Source organism: Nycticebus coucang, chromosome 10 (genome assembly GCF_027406575.1).
Source record: "Nycticebus coucang isolate mNycCou1 chromosome 10, mNycCou1.pri, whole genome shotgun sequence".
NCBI lineage: Eukaryota > Metazoa > Chordata > Mammalia > Primates > Lorisidae > Nycticebus > Nycticebus coucang.
Window position 1 is genome coordinate 33,419,658 of NC_069789.1, and position 14,909 is coordinate 33,434,566.

Below are 14,909 nucleotides of genomic sequence, written 5' to 3' on the forward strand. Positions count from 1 at the left end.
TATAAAAGCAACCCAGCAGAAGTAAAGATTTGCAGAGTGGAGTGTAAAGTGAGGTTTGTGGTTTGCGTTGTCAGACTCTCAAGGAGACAAGAGAAATGACTCATTGTCATTTGACCACGATACAAGTAAAGGAAGGGACAAGAGGAGACAATAAGGAAAGAGAAAAGGAAGAACATCTCAGAATAAAACAGGGGTTGGGGGGTGGAAGGAAGACAGATGGAGAATTTGGGGGATGGGGTTTGATTGCACCAGTGCTGGCCTCACACGCATATTTATTTGCCCTTTCCTGGTTGAGATCGAAAATAAATATGCGCACGCACACGTGTCAGTCTGCTGCGTTCTGACTAAGCAGGTAGTTGGGTGCTCCTTGCAGCGCCTTGAAGACCCAAAATGCGCCCAGGGGCTGCCCGCCCTGGGTCTGAGCCCCAAGGTGAACAGGGAGCTGCCCAGAGGAACCGGGACTGCCCCACTGACCATCTTCTCTGTAAGTCCTTGTAACTGCAACCACAGGAGGCGACATTACACTCCTCCGCGGGCGCTGAGGTAAGGGCAGAGACGCCAGTCTCTGCAGAGGACAGTGAGCGCGCGCAGGGAAGGTGAGCAGAGACAAGTGACACATCCAGCCTGGAAGACGGGCCTGAAAACAAAAGGGTCTCCTTTCGACCATGCAAAACGAATCGGAGCGGTCTTAGGGGAGACAATACTGGAAGGGCCGATTTTCCTCAGTGGAAACGCCGGGCTGGGGAGGGACCCAGCTGGCCTGCTGGCCACATTCCTTCAGCGCTCGGCGGCGCCCTCCTGGGAGCAGGGCAGAGCCGCGAGGGCCGGCGCGAGCCTGCAGTTCCGCCCTCTGGAGCCTGGGGGCAGTACTGCCTCGCTTGTTCAACGCCGGCGGCCCCCGCGCCCCTCTTGGCGGCGGTCAGGTGGAGGCCGGCTAGCGGCGCCCTCGCTCATTGGTTGCGGCGCGGCGCTGCCATGTTGGCGGAAGGGGAGTCTCCTGTGCGGTGGAAACTGGCGGTGGCCGCGGCCGCTGGGTCGGTCTGCTCAGCCTCTGGTGTTTTCTTCTAGCTTGGATCTCTACACAGAGAGGCGGCGGCCGGCGGGATGGAGAAAAGTAGGATGAACCTGCCCAAAGGGCCGGACACGCTCTGCTTCGACAAGGACGAGTTCATGAAGGTGCGCGCGGCCTCCCCTCCCCGGCGTTGGGCCGTGGGCTGCTTGCCCCACCATTTCCTCGGAGCGCTCTCCTCGGGCTGCTACTCCGTTTCTGCGTCCTGGGCCGCGCACGCCTGCCCGGTGTCGGTTTCTCGACTCGGACCTCTGCACTTCGCAGTGGCCTCAGGCTTAGCAGGTGCAGCCTGGAGAAAGCACTTCTGCAAAATCTTGCATGTTAATTGAAAAGGCCTGAAAGTTCTGGGCACGTGGTTTTGATCTAAACTCAGTGCCCGTTTTATTACCCGGCCCTGTAACTGTGCAGTGCAGTCACCTTGCCGGTCTCCTTGTCAGAAAAGTTTATTGTCCAGTGCTTTCGAGCTCATTAAGTGTGTATTGAAAAAGTCTGTGAACCCAGGTGCCTATCTAAGAGGCGGGTTTGGAGGAAAAAAAAAGAACTTAATCTAAAGTTTTGCCTGAAGTACAATTAGAGCTCCTCGAACAGGATATTCATACAACAAAGCAAATCATTCCTGTTTTCTGAAGGTGATTGTAGGACATAAGCCTACAGTAAGAAATGTAATTGAACACTTTTCACTGATGATAAAGGTCCATCAGGCGCAGCCTTGAAACGTCCAGGCATTAAGCCAGAGTTAGGAGGAAACTTTACCTATTTGGTGTATCCCTCTGAGTCTGAACTTTAACCAGTCCAAAAAAAAAAATGTTTATATTTCTTAAGGAGTGGGATTTTTGACACACTTAGTACCTGGTTTCACTGTTAAAAAGTTAAGTTTTCGCTCATTAGTAGACGCCTCCAATTTTGAACAATTGGAGTTTGAACATCTCTCGTTGTTCTGCCTTTCCAAGTCATGTTTTTTCTTTTTCTAGTTGATTAGTCTCTTTTTGATATTTGCATTCAGACTACTCTCCAAAGTTCTGTTTTAAAGAAAGTGTTTGTATCTGGATCTTCTGCAGAGTGACTTATCTACACCCAAGAGTAATGCACTTTGTTCTTGTACAGTGATGTTCCTGCTAAACCGCCCTAATAGATAACTTGAATGAAATGTCTGAAAGAGTATACGTAGTCAACTCAATGATTCAGAAACTCTTTGTTCCACTCCCTGGCTAAGAACTACCCTGAAAGAAGGGTAGAAAGAAACAAGGATTAGGTGATGGGGAGAGGTGCGTTGGAGGGAGAGAGGGCACACAAGAGATCAGGAGCTTTGTTTTGAATTGAATCTCAGAGTACAGAATAATCTTGTCTGTCTCTCAACTTCAGGCTTCCTTCAAGCCCACAGCCAGCACCCTCTGACTCACTAGCCTCACCACCTTTCTCATTCTGAGCTGACAGAATGCCTTTGCTAAATACAGTTTCAGGAAGTAGAAATCACAAAATGTAAGTTCTAAAATAGAGCTTAAAGATACGGAGAGAGAAAACTGGGGAAGTGGCTGGAATGCCAGTAATTTTATATTCTTTCACTGCTCTTATATCTCTGAATATGCCACTAATTTTGTAGTGTTAATAAATGTGACAACTTCATACATGGAGGAAAATACATACTACACAGAATAGCTGTTCTGTATAAGATGTTGATTTTCTAGGCGGAACCTGAAAATAAAGGTTATTTGTAGTCTGTACTTCCTTTAAAGAGACATTTTATGAGTTATAATTCATGGCACAAAGGATGGGTGGAGTACTTGTTGTCCAGCTTATGTTTCTACATCTGTCTCATTCCACACATTTTGTAATTGGATAGGTTTTATTTATGTTAGAAGGTTAAGGTATATCTGGTTTGCATCAGGAGAGCTGAGATTGCCTGAAATCCAGTTAGTTAGTGGGAAACTGTCATTAGGTTGTCAAAGATGATGAGGCCATGCTAGTGCAATGGTAGCGGTTGTTCAAGCGCATTCACCTACTGTGTGGCAGCCAGCAATCAAGATATGAAGGTGCAAGGTATGGTTTTGGACAGGGAAAATGTGTGAGTTAAGAAACTGCACTTAGTCCAAAGTGGCTGAAGTGTGGAAAAATGACCAGGAATAAGACCGGAAAGGTAGCTGGGTTGGGGATGCAAGTTGTAATGGGCCTTGTATACCATCCTTAGGGGTTTGTGCTCAATGCAGTGTTCATTGTGGAGGCAAGTTGAAAGTAGGAAATTACATGGTGAAATTTGTTGCATTGGCAAGGAGGGTACTTAAACAATTATTTCAGTGTTCCTTATGAGATCTATGAAATATGGGGGAAGGCACAGATTTGTGAAAGATAAAAGTGATCAAAAGCAGAAGTAACAGATGGAAGACTCACTGGGCAGGGTTGGTGGTGGTATCGTACTGTTTGCTTTCTCAGCTTAAAAAAAGTACAAACCCCCTTAGAGAGGGTTGACAGCCAACTAATAGATGAAGTGGGATATGAGATGTTGGTAGTAGGAGAGAAAGTGGTGTATTAACAAGAATAAATTAGACTCACTTATCTAAGTGTGCTGCTGAAATCACATCTTTTCTTTCTCATTTTATGACTTTAAGTCTTGTTTCACAGAAAAAATAGAGGTCATCAGGTAGGAGCTTCTCCTTCGTGGTGGTAACAACCCCATTGTAGCTTTTGCAGCTGTTCTTCCCATTCCCTTGTTCCCCTGTCTCCTGAGGTCTGTCTCCCAGGCTCAGATCTTACACCCTCTCACCTTCTGAGGACCCTATTCTCTGCTTCACCACACTCCTTCCCATTGGCTCTCAGGCATACTCCTGTTTAGTCTCTTCCACTTGATCCTCCCATCAACAGTTACTGCCCTGTTGCTCTCTTCCATCTCATACCCACATGCTCCAGAGTTATCTTTACTTTCTTTCCTTTTACTTTTAAGCTCACTTTGTTCTGGCTCTGGCCCCATCATTCCACTAACCAAAATTACTTTGAAAGATGCATAGCTTCCCAAGGGGAGCATTTTGAAGATGGCTATAGTGACATTCAGCAGTGTGGTACTTAGCACTTTTTCTAGGATGAGTTTACAAACTTAATCTTCAGACCTCATGTATGTTGTGAAATAGATTGCCATATTCTATCTCGTGTATCTATCACTTCACATAGTTAAGCCTCATTTTTGTGTGTGGTGAGAACATTTAAAATCGACTCTCAGCAGATTGCAAGTATTCAATGCATTGTTATTAACTGTAGTCATCATGTTAGTACAGTTACATCTCCAGAATTTAACTCAACTGAAAATTTTTACCCTTTGACCAATATCTCCCTATTACCTACATCCCCCAGTCCCTGGTAACCAGCATTCTGCTCTCTGTTTGAATGAGTTTGACTTTTTCAGATTTCATGAATAAGTGAGAGTCTTAGACTGTTTTGTGCTGCTATAATAGAGAACTTCAGACTGGGTAATTTTTAAACAGTTTATCTGGCTCACAGTTCTGAAGGCTGGGAAGTCCAGGATCCAAGGGCTGCATCTAACGAGGGCCATCTTGCTGTGTCATTCATGATGCAAACATCAAATGGTGCAGAGCCCCCATGACCTAATCACCTCTTGAAGTCCCTCCTCTGAACATGCTGCATTTAGGAGTAGATTTTGAGCATACGAACTTTGTGGCATACATCCAAACGTTAGCAGTGAGATCATGCAGTGTTTGTATTTCTGTGTCTGACCTGTCTCACTTAGCATGAAGGCCTCCAAGTTCATCCGGGTTGTTGAAGAATGGTAGGATTTCCTTCTTTTTTTAAGACTGAATAACATTCCATCCCATATGTATGTAGATATCCTATTTTCTTTATCAATTCATTTATCAACAACATGAAATCAGGCTGTTTCCGTGTCTTGGCTGTTGTGAATAATGTTGCAGTGAACATGGGAGTGCCCGATAATGCATTGAGATAGTGGTTTTATTTCCTTTGGATAGATACCCAGTAGTGGGCTTGCTCAGTCTTATGATAGGACTATTTTTAACTTTTTGAAGAACCTCGGTACTGTTTTCTATAATGGTTGTGTTTTCTTATTGTTTTTAATAACTCTTTGCATATTTTAGCTTTAAGTTATTTCTCTTAAGTTATTTATTTATTTATTTGAGAGAAAGTCTCACTCCGTTGCCCAGGCTAGAATGCAGTGGCATCATTGCTCACAGCAACCTCAAACTCCTGGGTATCCTCTTGCCTCAGCCTCCTGAGTATCTTGGATACAGGCAGTTGCCACCATGCCCGGTTAATTTTTCTGTTTTTAGCGGAGATAGAGTCTCACTTCTGCTCAGGATGGTCTTGAACTCCTGAGCTCAGGCAATCCACCAGCCTCGGCCTCCCAGAGTGTGACAATTACAGGCTCACCTGTTATTTAGAAGTGTATTTAATCTCCAAGTATTATTATTTTTTTTTTTGTAGAAATCTTTCTATTATTTATTTGTAGTTTAATACAACTTGGTCTGAGAGTATACTTTGTTGTTACTATTTTTAATTTAAAGGATGTTTTATGGCCCAGAATGGGTTATATCTTGGTGAATGTCCAATGTGAGCTGGAGAAGAAAGTGTATTCTGTTGAATAGTTAGTAGGTTTTCATCATATTCAGTTGATTGATGGTGCTTTTGAGTTCAGTTATGTCCTTACCTATTTTCTGCTTGCTGAATCTGTCCATTTTTGATAGAGGAATGTTGAAGCCTCCAGCTTAATAGTGGATTCATCTGTTTCTTCTGGTAACTCTCCGTTCTCGCCACGTGTATTTTGCTATGCTGCTGTTGGGAATATGCATGTCTTCTTGAGAACCAGCACCTCCATTGTACTGTAGTGCTCCTCTTTGATAATTTTCCTTGCTTTGAAATCTGCTTTATCTGACATTAATATAGTTCTCAGGCTTTCTAATTACTGTTACCTTAGAATCTTTAATACATCTGAACATTTAATTGGTAATACTTAAGTTTTTTCTTTTTAAAAATTTGAGATATATTTATATAACATAAAATTCAGCATTTTAGAACGTACGTTTCACTGGGTTTCAGTGTATTTACTGTTTTGTGTAACCATCACCACTATCTAATTTTAGGGCATTTCCATCATTCCGCAAAGAAACCTTGTAGTTTCTATTAGCACTTAACTACAATTTTCCCCTCTCTCTAATCTCTGGCAACCACTCATCTACCTTCTGTCTCGATGGGTTTGCCTATTTTGGACCTATTCATATAAATGGAATCAGGCAGTGTATGTATAGTTTTCATCACTTAGGTAATATTTTTGAATTTGTCAGTGTAGCAGTACTTTATTCCTTTCTATGGCTGAATAATATTCCATTATAGAAGGTGTCAAAAATGTATACACATTGTAAGAAAGGAAAACACCATATTAAAAAGAACTCAGTTCAATTCAAGATGGAGAGATGGAGAAGGAAGGGGAAGAAGGGAGGTGTTTTGGTGTACTCCCACTTCATGGGGACAATGTGGGCATATATGATATACCTCAGGGCAGGACACAACCACAACAGGGACTACACCTAACTAATGCAAACATTGTAACCTAATTCTTTGTACCCTCAAGGTAACCTGCAATAAAGCAAACTGTAATACTTAGTATATACTGATAACATTTGTTATCTCGTATGGTGTATCTTGTATCTCTTGTGATTGCGGAAGTCAAACATGACTTGAGTATTATAATTTTAATACAGTTTTTTCCTTTTTTAAAATGTGTACCCATTGTGTTGGTACCTCTGTATATAGTTATATCACATTTTGTTTATCTCTTCATCAGTTGTTGATGAGATACGCTTTTTTTTTTCTATTTTTTTTTAGCTGTTATGAGTCAGGGTAACTGAATATTCGTGTGTAAGTTTTTATGTAAACATTAGTTTTCAACTCTACCAGATAAACCTAGAAGTGGAATTTCTAGATAATTCTATGTTTAACTTTTTGAGGAACTGCTGAGCTGTTTTCCATAGTGGCTGCACCGTTTTACATTCTCCCTAGCGGTGTATGAGGAGTCTGGTTTCTCCACATCTTCACCAACACTTGCTTTCTGCTTCCCCCACCCTCTTTCTCTTTTTTTTATTTTTCACTATAGCCATCCTAATGGGTGTGAAATTTTATCTAGTTGTAGTTTTGATTTACATTTCCCTAGTGACTAATGTTGAGCATCTTTTGAACTCTTGCCAGATGTACATTTTGTAAGTATTTTTTATCTGTATTTTCTTTTTGCTTTCTCAATACTGTCCTTTTATGCATGAACATTTTTAAGTTCAGTTTATCTATTGTTTCTTTGATTGCTTATGCTTGTGTTGTCATATCTTAGAAACCATTGCCCAGGGTCATGCAGATTTTTACCTTTGTTTTCTTTCTAAGGGTTTTTTAGTTCTTACAGTTAAGTCTTTTATCCATTTTGAGTTAAATTGTGTATCGGGTGAAGTTGGTGTCCAGATTCATTTGTTTGCATATGGGCATCCATCCGTCTCCACACCATTTCTTTCCCTACTCGATGGTCTTGGCACCCTTGTCAAAAATCATTTGACCATAAATATATTTTGGTTTTAGTTCTTTTTAAGTGTTTAATAGATCTACAATATAAAAAACATTTATGGCAATGGGTGTGGATTTTGTCAAATGCTTTTTCTGTTTATGGCACATGAATTAGTGTCTGTTGTCATAAGCCATTGTGATTTGGGGGTTGTTAGAGAAAGCTGTCTGATGCAGATGTTCTAAGTGACTCGGTTTTTATGCTATGCAGCATGGTTATCTGAGAAGAAATACGTGTACATAATTGGAACTTGAGTAGTAATATTACCCAATAGTATTTGTTCATGGAAACTGGAGTGTACAATTTCGTGAAGTTCACATTTGGACAGAACTTCAAAGAATATTTAGCTGAGGCAGGTAAAGTGATCTGCCTTAAGTCTTACAATCAAGACTGAGATTGCAAGCTGAGTCCTGCTCCCAGGTTCTTTCTGCGACATGCTGCATAATTGTGAATGTAGGGTGTTGTCTGAGGTAGTCTCAAGAAGCAAAATGTCCTGGCTGATTCTAGCCACAGATAAAGAAGCAGATGGTTTCTTAGTAGGTGTTTGTCAAATTATGGACAGTTAAGAAGTCTTTTTATTTTACATTATCAGGGCAGGCATTTGGTTGATCAAACTAAAAATGCTAAACAAGTACTTTAAGGAATGGTGCACATAGACCTCAGTATTTTATTTTAAAACATATATGCATGTATTTATTTTCTGTTGATGTGGTTCCAAGCTCTTTTCTTTGAAAATTGATATGCATATTACATTTCCATATTGTCATTTTTGCATTCAGTTTATTTCTTTCAGTTGATTGAGCACCTGAAGACATTTCCAAAGAATCTGGCCATAGAGTCCTTCTAGCTTTGTAGTGTCCTGCCGTCCCCTGTCCTCCCAGGTTCATAGTTTTCTCATCATATCTGATTCAGCAAAAATTTTCTTAGCAATTTGCCTGTATCAGATATTTCCAAAGCATCTACCTAAAATGTAATGTGCATATCAGTTTTCAAAGAAAAGAGCTTGATACTACATCAGCAGAAAATAAATGCACGCATATATGTTTAAAATAAAATACTGAGGTCTATATGCACCATTCCTTAAGATTACTTGTAGTTCTCAGAAAAATTATCTTGTTTCATTCATATTTCACTAGTTTATACAATGTTTGATAAAATTATGTAATTGTGGCTATAAGTTCAAGTGGCCTTAAGTTTTAGAGTCATCATGTCTGATTCTTGATGTTTAAACAACTCAATTAGAAAGAGTCCAAGTCATAGGAGTTGACCGTAACCTGCTGGCTACAAGAATGTTGCCAGCCTGCTAGGGGCATCAGAATGCTATCAAGGGGAAGCAAAAAGCGTGGCTAATCTTCTGAGACCAGTACTTGAAAACTGATTAAGCATGCTTCTAAACACCTGTTCATATGGAGCGCTCAACATCTCTATAAAATATTAGTGCAAATTTGTGTTACAAAAGACATCCAAATTGTATTGTTCTATGGGGAAAAGCATTTATACGGCACGTGGGTATTAAGGCTGTGTGTGTGCACATGTAGAAAAAAAGTCTGGATGGATGTAAATCGCAATGTTAGAGACAAAAAAATATATTAATAGTGCTTCTCTTTAGAGCACGAGAGTTTGGATGGTTTTTTACTCTCTTTTATATAATTCCTTATTGCTTGAAAGTTTCACTTTGAATGTTTATTCCTTAAAATTAAGGAGGAAAAAGCTATTTCTGTTTTGAGAAAACCCTAAGTGAAATGTGTCATTTTGAAAAATGAGTTTTCATTTATAGAATTGAGGCAGCACAAGAGAATGTCCTGGGGCTGTCGCCTTTATGAAGTGAAGTAGCACCTTCTGTGTCACGTGTGGTGAGAGCACTTTCTCCGGCAGCAGTGTGGTCTTGTGGATTATTAGAAGGGGCCCCTCTCTCTCTCTCATTTTTTTCCCCCAGGCGTATGGATTGTGATACCATTACAGTTGTTTTCTCTCCTGGTTTTGTTTTTCAGGAAGATTTTGATGTGGATCATTTTGTGTCTGACTGTAGGAAGCGGGTCCAACTGGAAGAGTTGAGAGACGACCTGGAGCTCTACTACAGGCTGCTCAAAACAGCCATGGTTGAGCTCATCAACAAGGACTACGCGGACTTTGTCAACCTTTCAACAAACTTGGTAAACTTTAAATTTGCTATTCCTATGTCTACACACATGGTTTCTCCCTCACTCATGTTTATTTTTTAAAGTGCTGAGTGTTTTTAGAAATCTTTTAGTTCATTTCCCTCAGAAATTTGAAGAGCTCATTAATTTCATTAATAAAAGAACCAGACTTTCTAGAAAGACATTTTTGTTTTTACTCATTTAAGACTGCTCTAGCTTGAATATTTTTTTGAATTTGATATTACTGAAGGAACATTGACCAATGTTGATCCTTAGGAGGCTTGATTTATAAAATTTCATCATTTGTAGACTGGGTACGGTGGCTCACACTTGTAATTGCAGCCTCTGGGAGGCCGAGGCAGGTGGATTGCTTGAGCTTACAGAGTTTGAGACGAGCCTAAGCAAGAGCAACACCCCATCTCTAAAAAAAAATAGCTAGGAGTTGTGGCAGGCACCTGTAGTCCCATTTACTCAGGAGCTGAGGCAAGGGAATCAATTGAGCCCAAGAGTTTGAGGTTGCTGTGAGCTATAATGCCATGGCACTCAACTTCAGGGCAGCTGAGTGGGACTCTGTCACAAAAACAAAAACAAAACATCATCATTTGTTATGAACATATAAGTTACCTGTAAAAATAGCTTTGAGGTGCTCAACCCCTAATACTCCCAAACTTTGCCTTTTAGTCTCCTTGTTCATATTTTATTTTGCTTTTAAAATCTATTTGTGGCTTGGCACCTGTAGCTCAGCGGCTAGGGTGCCAGCAACATATACCAGAGCTGGTGGGTTAAAATTCAGCCCTGGCCTGCCAAACAACCATGACAACTACAAGCAAAAATTGCCAAGTGTTGTGGTGGGCACCTGTAGTCCCAGCTACTTGGGAGGCTGAGGCAAGAGAATCACTGGAGCCCAAGAGTTTGAGGTTGCTGTGATGCCACGGCACTCTACCAAGGGCAACATGGTGAGACTCTATCTCAAATTAAAAAAAAAAAAAAACCCACATCTATTTGTCCAAAGAAGAAAATGGCCATCTTTGTTCGAATTTGAAGAAGCATTTAAACTAATGAGCCGTATTTGCTCTTGGGAAATGTATTGCTAAGTTAAATGCTCCAGTAGGGTTAGGAACCCAGCAAATTGTATTTCTATTTGATTTATTTTGGATTTTTCTCAAGAGTTATGTTTAGGAGAGAGGTAGTCCATCAAAATTTCACATCAGTCAGTTGAGTATCATAAATTATAGACAGATAGCTATTCAAATTCATTAAAAATTTTCATCCAAAGGCAAATCGTGCATAAGAAAGTTTTCATTTATAATGATTTCCTTGGTTTTTATAATTTTTGTGTATTATCAACAGGTCTTTTTCATATTTTATTGATGCTATAGCAAAATAACCTTATTTGATTACATTTAGTTGTGGATTTTTATTGTACAGAAAGACTAACCTAAGTTTGGTTCTGCTTTAATCATTAAGTAGAAACTTGATTGTAATGTGTTTGTGCCAACATGATTTTTGCCTTTAGGTTGGCATGGACAAAGCCCTCAACCAGCTTTCTGTGCCTTTGGGACAGCTACGAGAAGAGGTTCTGGTAAGTTCCCCAAATAATATTATGTGAAGCATGATATGCTCATTTGCCTCCTCCAAGAATTCCTTTAAACTGTTAGGCTGGTTTTTTTTGTTGTTGTTTGTTTTTCGAATGTTTAGTGATTACAGTGCTCACACTCAAAGAATTTGTGAATGATTCTGTATTTTTTGCATGTGATGCCACAACCTAAAAGACACGTTTGATTTGAAGATGACAGATTCTCAGAATATACAGCTTTAAAATGTGGGGGAGCAGAAGGCTCTTTGAATAATTCAGTTTGTTAGTGCCATCCCACTTATATGTACATAGTCACCAAATTAGGAATGGATTATGTTTTAAAAATTTATAGTTTTACATGTATTTTCTCAAATCATATTTTATGTATGGCTAGGTTCCTAGACTAGTCATAAAAGGTCTTTAAAGCCGAATGTAACTGAAGAATAATATAAAATTGAGGTAATACCTAATAAAAATTGTATTTTAATGTTTCTCTGAGATAATGCCTGCCATGGCAATGGCACTGCCCACCTCTAAGCCACTGGGGACAGAGGCTCCATCTGGACAAACAATAGAGCGGGGAGTTTTGGCATCACTTCAGATAGAAAACTGTGCTTCCCTGTCCTCTCCCCACTGGTCCACCCCCAGGCCTGTGTCAGGCACCCTGGCTTCCAGGCTTCCTTAGCACTGATGAACTGCCATAAACTCGGTGAGCTATGCTGTTATTATGTGTGTGAGTCTCCACTAGGTCATGTGAAGCTTCAGATGGCCTTACTTTCTGCACCTAGCCCCTGAGGACAGTGCCTGGCACATTGTAGGCTCACAGTAAATGACATAGTAAGTGTCCAGTGCATATATAGTGCTGAAAAAAATGTACAATGACAGAAATGTCAGTTCTTGAAAGTCCATGAGGCAATAGGCAAGAAAGCATTCACGAAACAGAGGTCTTGAGCTGTGCCTGGAACAAGCAAATATATTTTTTTTTTTTTTATTGTTGGGGATTCATTGAGGGTACAATAAGCCAGGTTACACTGATTGCAATTGTCAGGTAAAGTCCCTCTTGCAATCATGTCTTGCTCCCATAAAGTGTGACACACACCAAGGCCCCACCCCCCTCTCTCCGTCCCTCTTTCTGCTTTTCCTCCCCCCCCCATAACCTTAATTGTCATTAATTGTCCTCATATCAAAATTGAGTACATAGGATTCATGCTTCTCCATTCTTGTGATGCTTTACTAAGAATTCTTAGTACAAGCAAATATTTTCGAATGTTTACATCTTGTTTTGAATTTTTTTTTTTGTAGAGACAGAGTCTCACTTTATTGCCCTCAGTAGAGTGTTGTGGCATCACAGCTCACAGCAACCTCTAGCTCCTGGGCTTAAGTGATTCTTTTGCCTCAGCCTCAGCAGTAGCTGGGACTACAGGCGCCTGCCACAATGCCCGGCTATTTTTTGTTGAAGTTTGGCTGGGGCCAAGGTTTGAATCTGCCACCCTCGGTATATGGGGTTGGTGCCCTACTCAGTGAGCCACAGGTGCTGCCCATTGTTTTGATTTTTTTTTTTAAATTCTTGTTAAAGTGCTTTCCCTGGAATGGAATGGTGTTTGTGGTTCACTCTTGGATTTCACATTAGCCTCTGTGGGGCTGGCGTGGCTTTCCTTCCCTTCTGTTAGGCGTATCTTGTCCTGCCCTGCCTTGGAGGCGGTATTTCCTGAGCCTTAGCCTTCAGCTCCCCACTTATCTCCCTAAATGCTCTCCCTCCCCCTGCTCTGCCTGTGCACTGGTCTCACACTCACAGGCTCTGTCTTGCCTCAGCACACACCAGCAGCATATTTCCTCCCGTTCCCCACAGCTTCCTGATGCGTTTTTCCTAATTGGTTTGTCCGTAGACCTGACCTGTCCTTTTTGACTTCCAACTTTGAGGTTCTAAGATCATGGCAGAGTGGGACTGTTTCTGTCCTGTCTGTCTTGGCACCTCACTGGCTGGCATAGTAGCTGACGTTTAGTGGGTATTTCATGGCACTTGTTGAATGGATGAATTCACTTTTCTACAGAATTTTTGTGATTTGTCCACTTTACTCTGTCGTTTACCTTCATTTTAGCCCTAGTTTCTAATTACCTCATACTTGGCTTAATCCATTAGCTTTTGGACATGCTTCTCCACCTATAATCTGTCCCTTTTCCTGGCCATTCTCTTCTTAATGTCTTGATTCCTAGTTTTCCCCAAACTACATCTCCATCATGGTGTATTAATGCTTAAAACACATAAATTAGGATCTAGACTAAAGTCTTTATCTGTCAAAGTTCTCTTAAATTGGCCCCTTCGTATTTATTCTATGTATTTATTCTTCAAAACGAAGTCTGGAGTTACGCTTCACCAGCCCCAAATATGTCACACCAGTTGTACCCTCCTACTTTTTGTCTTCTAATAGTCTCCTGTCTCTGTGTGTTGGTGTCCACGGAGCTTTAGAGTCTACCTCAAGTCCCATTCCCCATTCCAGGTGGCCCTGACTCTGACTCACTGTGCTCTGTCTCTACCCTGGCCACCTGTGATACGTAGCTATTTTCTTTTGATAGTTAATCCTGTGTGACTTTGGCTTTATATGTCACTTTGCCCCTAAATCATGAGTCCCCAAAGTAGCAATTGTATCTAATATTTTGTAATTTTGTCAATATCTGTATAATACTGGCCCAGAGATCCTATGAATTCAATGTGTGAATCTCGTGTTACAAAACAATTTCTACAGTACAGTTTTTTTTGTTTTGTTTTTTAATTCTTTGAAGAGTCTTAGATCATCTGTCAGTGAAGGAATTCGGACAGTAGATGAACGAATGTCTAAACAAGAAGACATTAGGAATAAAAAGGTATGCTCACATGTTGCCACATTAAAGCATCGACTCACTCTAGTACTTTGGAGTAACAGTCACTTTCAGGCATGCAGTCTGCTTTCCTCTTACTAATACCTTTGCAGAGAGGAAAATGAGGTTTGTCTTTTACATTTAGGGCTTGCTGGCTCAGCAAGGCGAGGCAGGCCTCCTCAGCAAGGCGAGGCTGGCTCAGCAAGGCGAGGCAGGCCTCCTGAGGAGGCCCAGGTCTCCTCATTCCTGGCCTGATGAAAGTTTTATTTACAAGAGGAATGGAGCAAAGTAACTAATTTTTTAAAAATGCCGAAGAAAATTGCATGTTGTCTTGTGCTTTACTTATGGCAGCACAGACATTTTTAAAGAAAGCCACAGATTTCTTGCATTACATCCCTGCTCATAGCCCCTCCTGGTGCCTTCTCATGCCTTCCATCTTGTTACCTATTTGAAATAAGAAGACAGAATCTTGGAGGTACCCAAGCCCTCACTAAATTAAAATTCCTCTTCAGGAGAAGAAACAGTGAAAGCTGACCATAAAGCACTCTTTAGAGTTTTACAAGCATATTATGTATTTTTCAACACCCCTTATAAAGAAGTGTTTTTATTCGCATTTTAGAGATGAGGGAGGAAGTAAGCTTTCTAAGTAAGCTGTTTCAGTATTCTACTGGAGGTCTGCAGTTAAAGGAGTGTGTTGTTGCTGCTCTTGTT

At 40.9% G+C, this 14,909-nt stretch overlaps 1 protein-coding gene across 5 annotated transcripts in view; it reads left to right on the forward strand.

Moving 5' to 3' along the window:
* The first annotated feature begins 331 nt into the window (after positions 1-331).
* COG2 (component of oligomeric golgi complex 2) overlaps positions 332-14,909 on the forward strand; it is a 67,841-nt gene continuing 53,263 nt past the window's right edge. The window contains exons 1-5 of one of the 5 annotated variants that reach the window (XM_053604583.1): positions 332-484; positions 1,069-1,176; positions 9,620-9,781; positions 11,283-11,348; positions 14,124-14,204. In XM_053604583.1, coding sequence (XP_053460558.1) covers positions 1,105-1,176; positions 9,620-9,781; positions 11,283-11,348; positions 14,124-14,204 — 381 coding nt within the window. In that variant the 5' untranslated portion in view covers positions 332-484; positions 1,069-1,104. The other 4 variants (XM_053604584.1, XM_053604585.1, XM_053604587.1 and 1 more) reach the window with 4 other exon arrangements.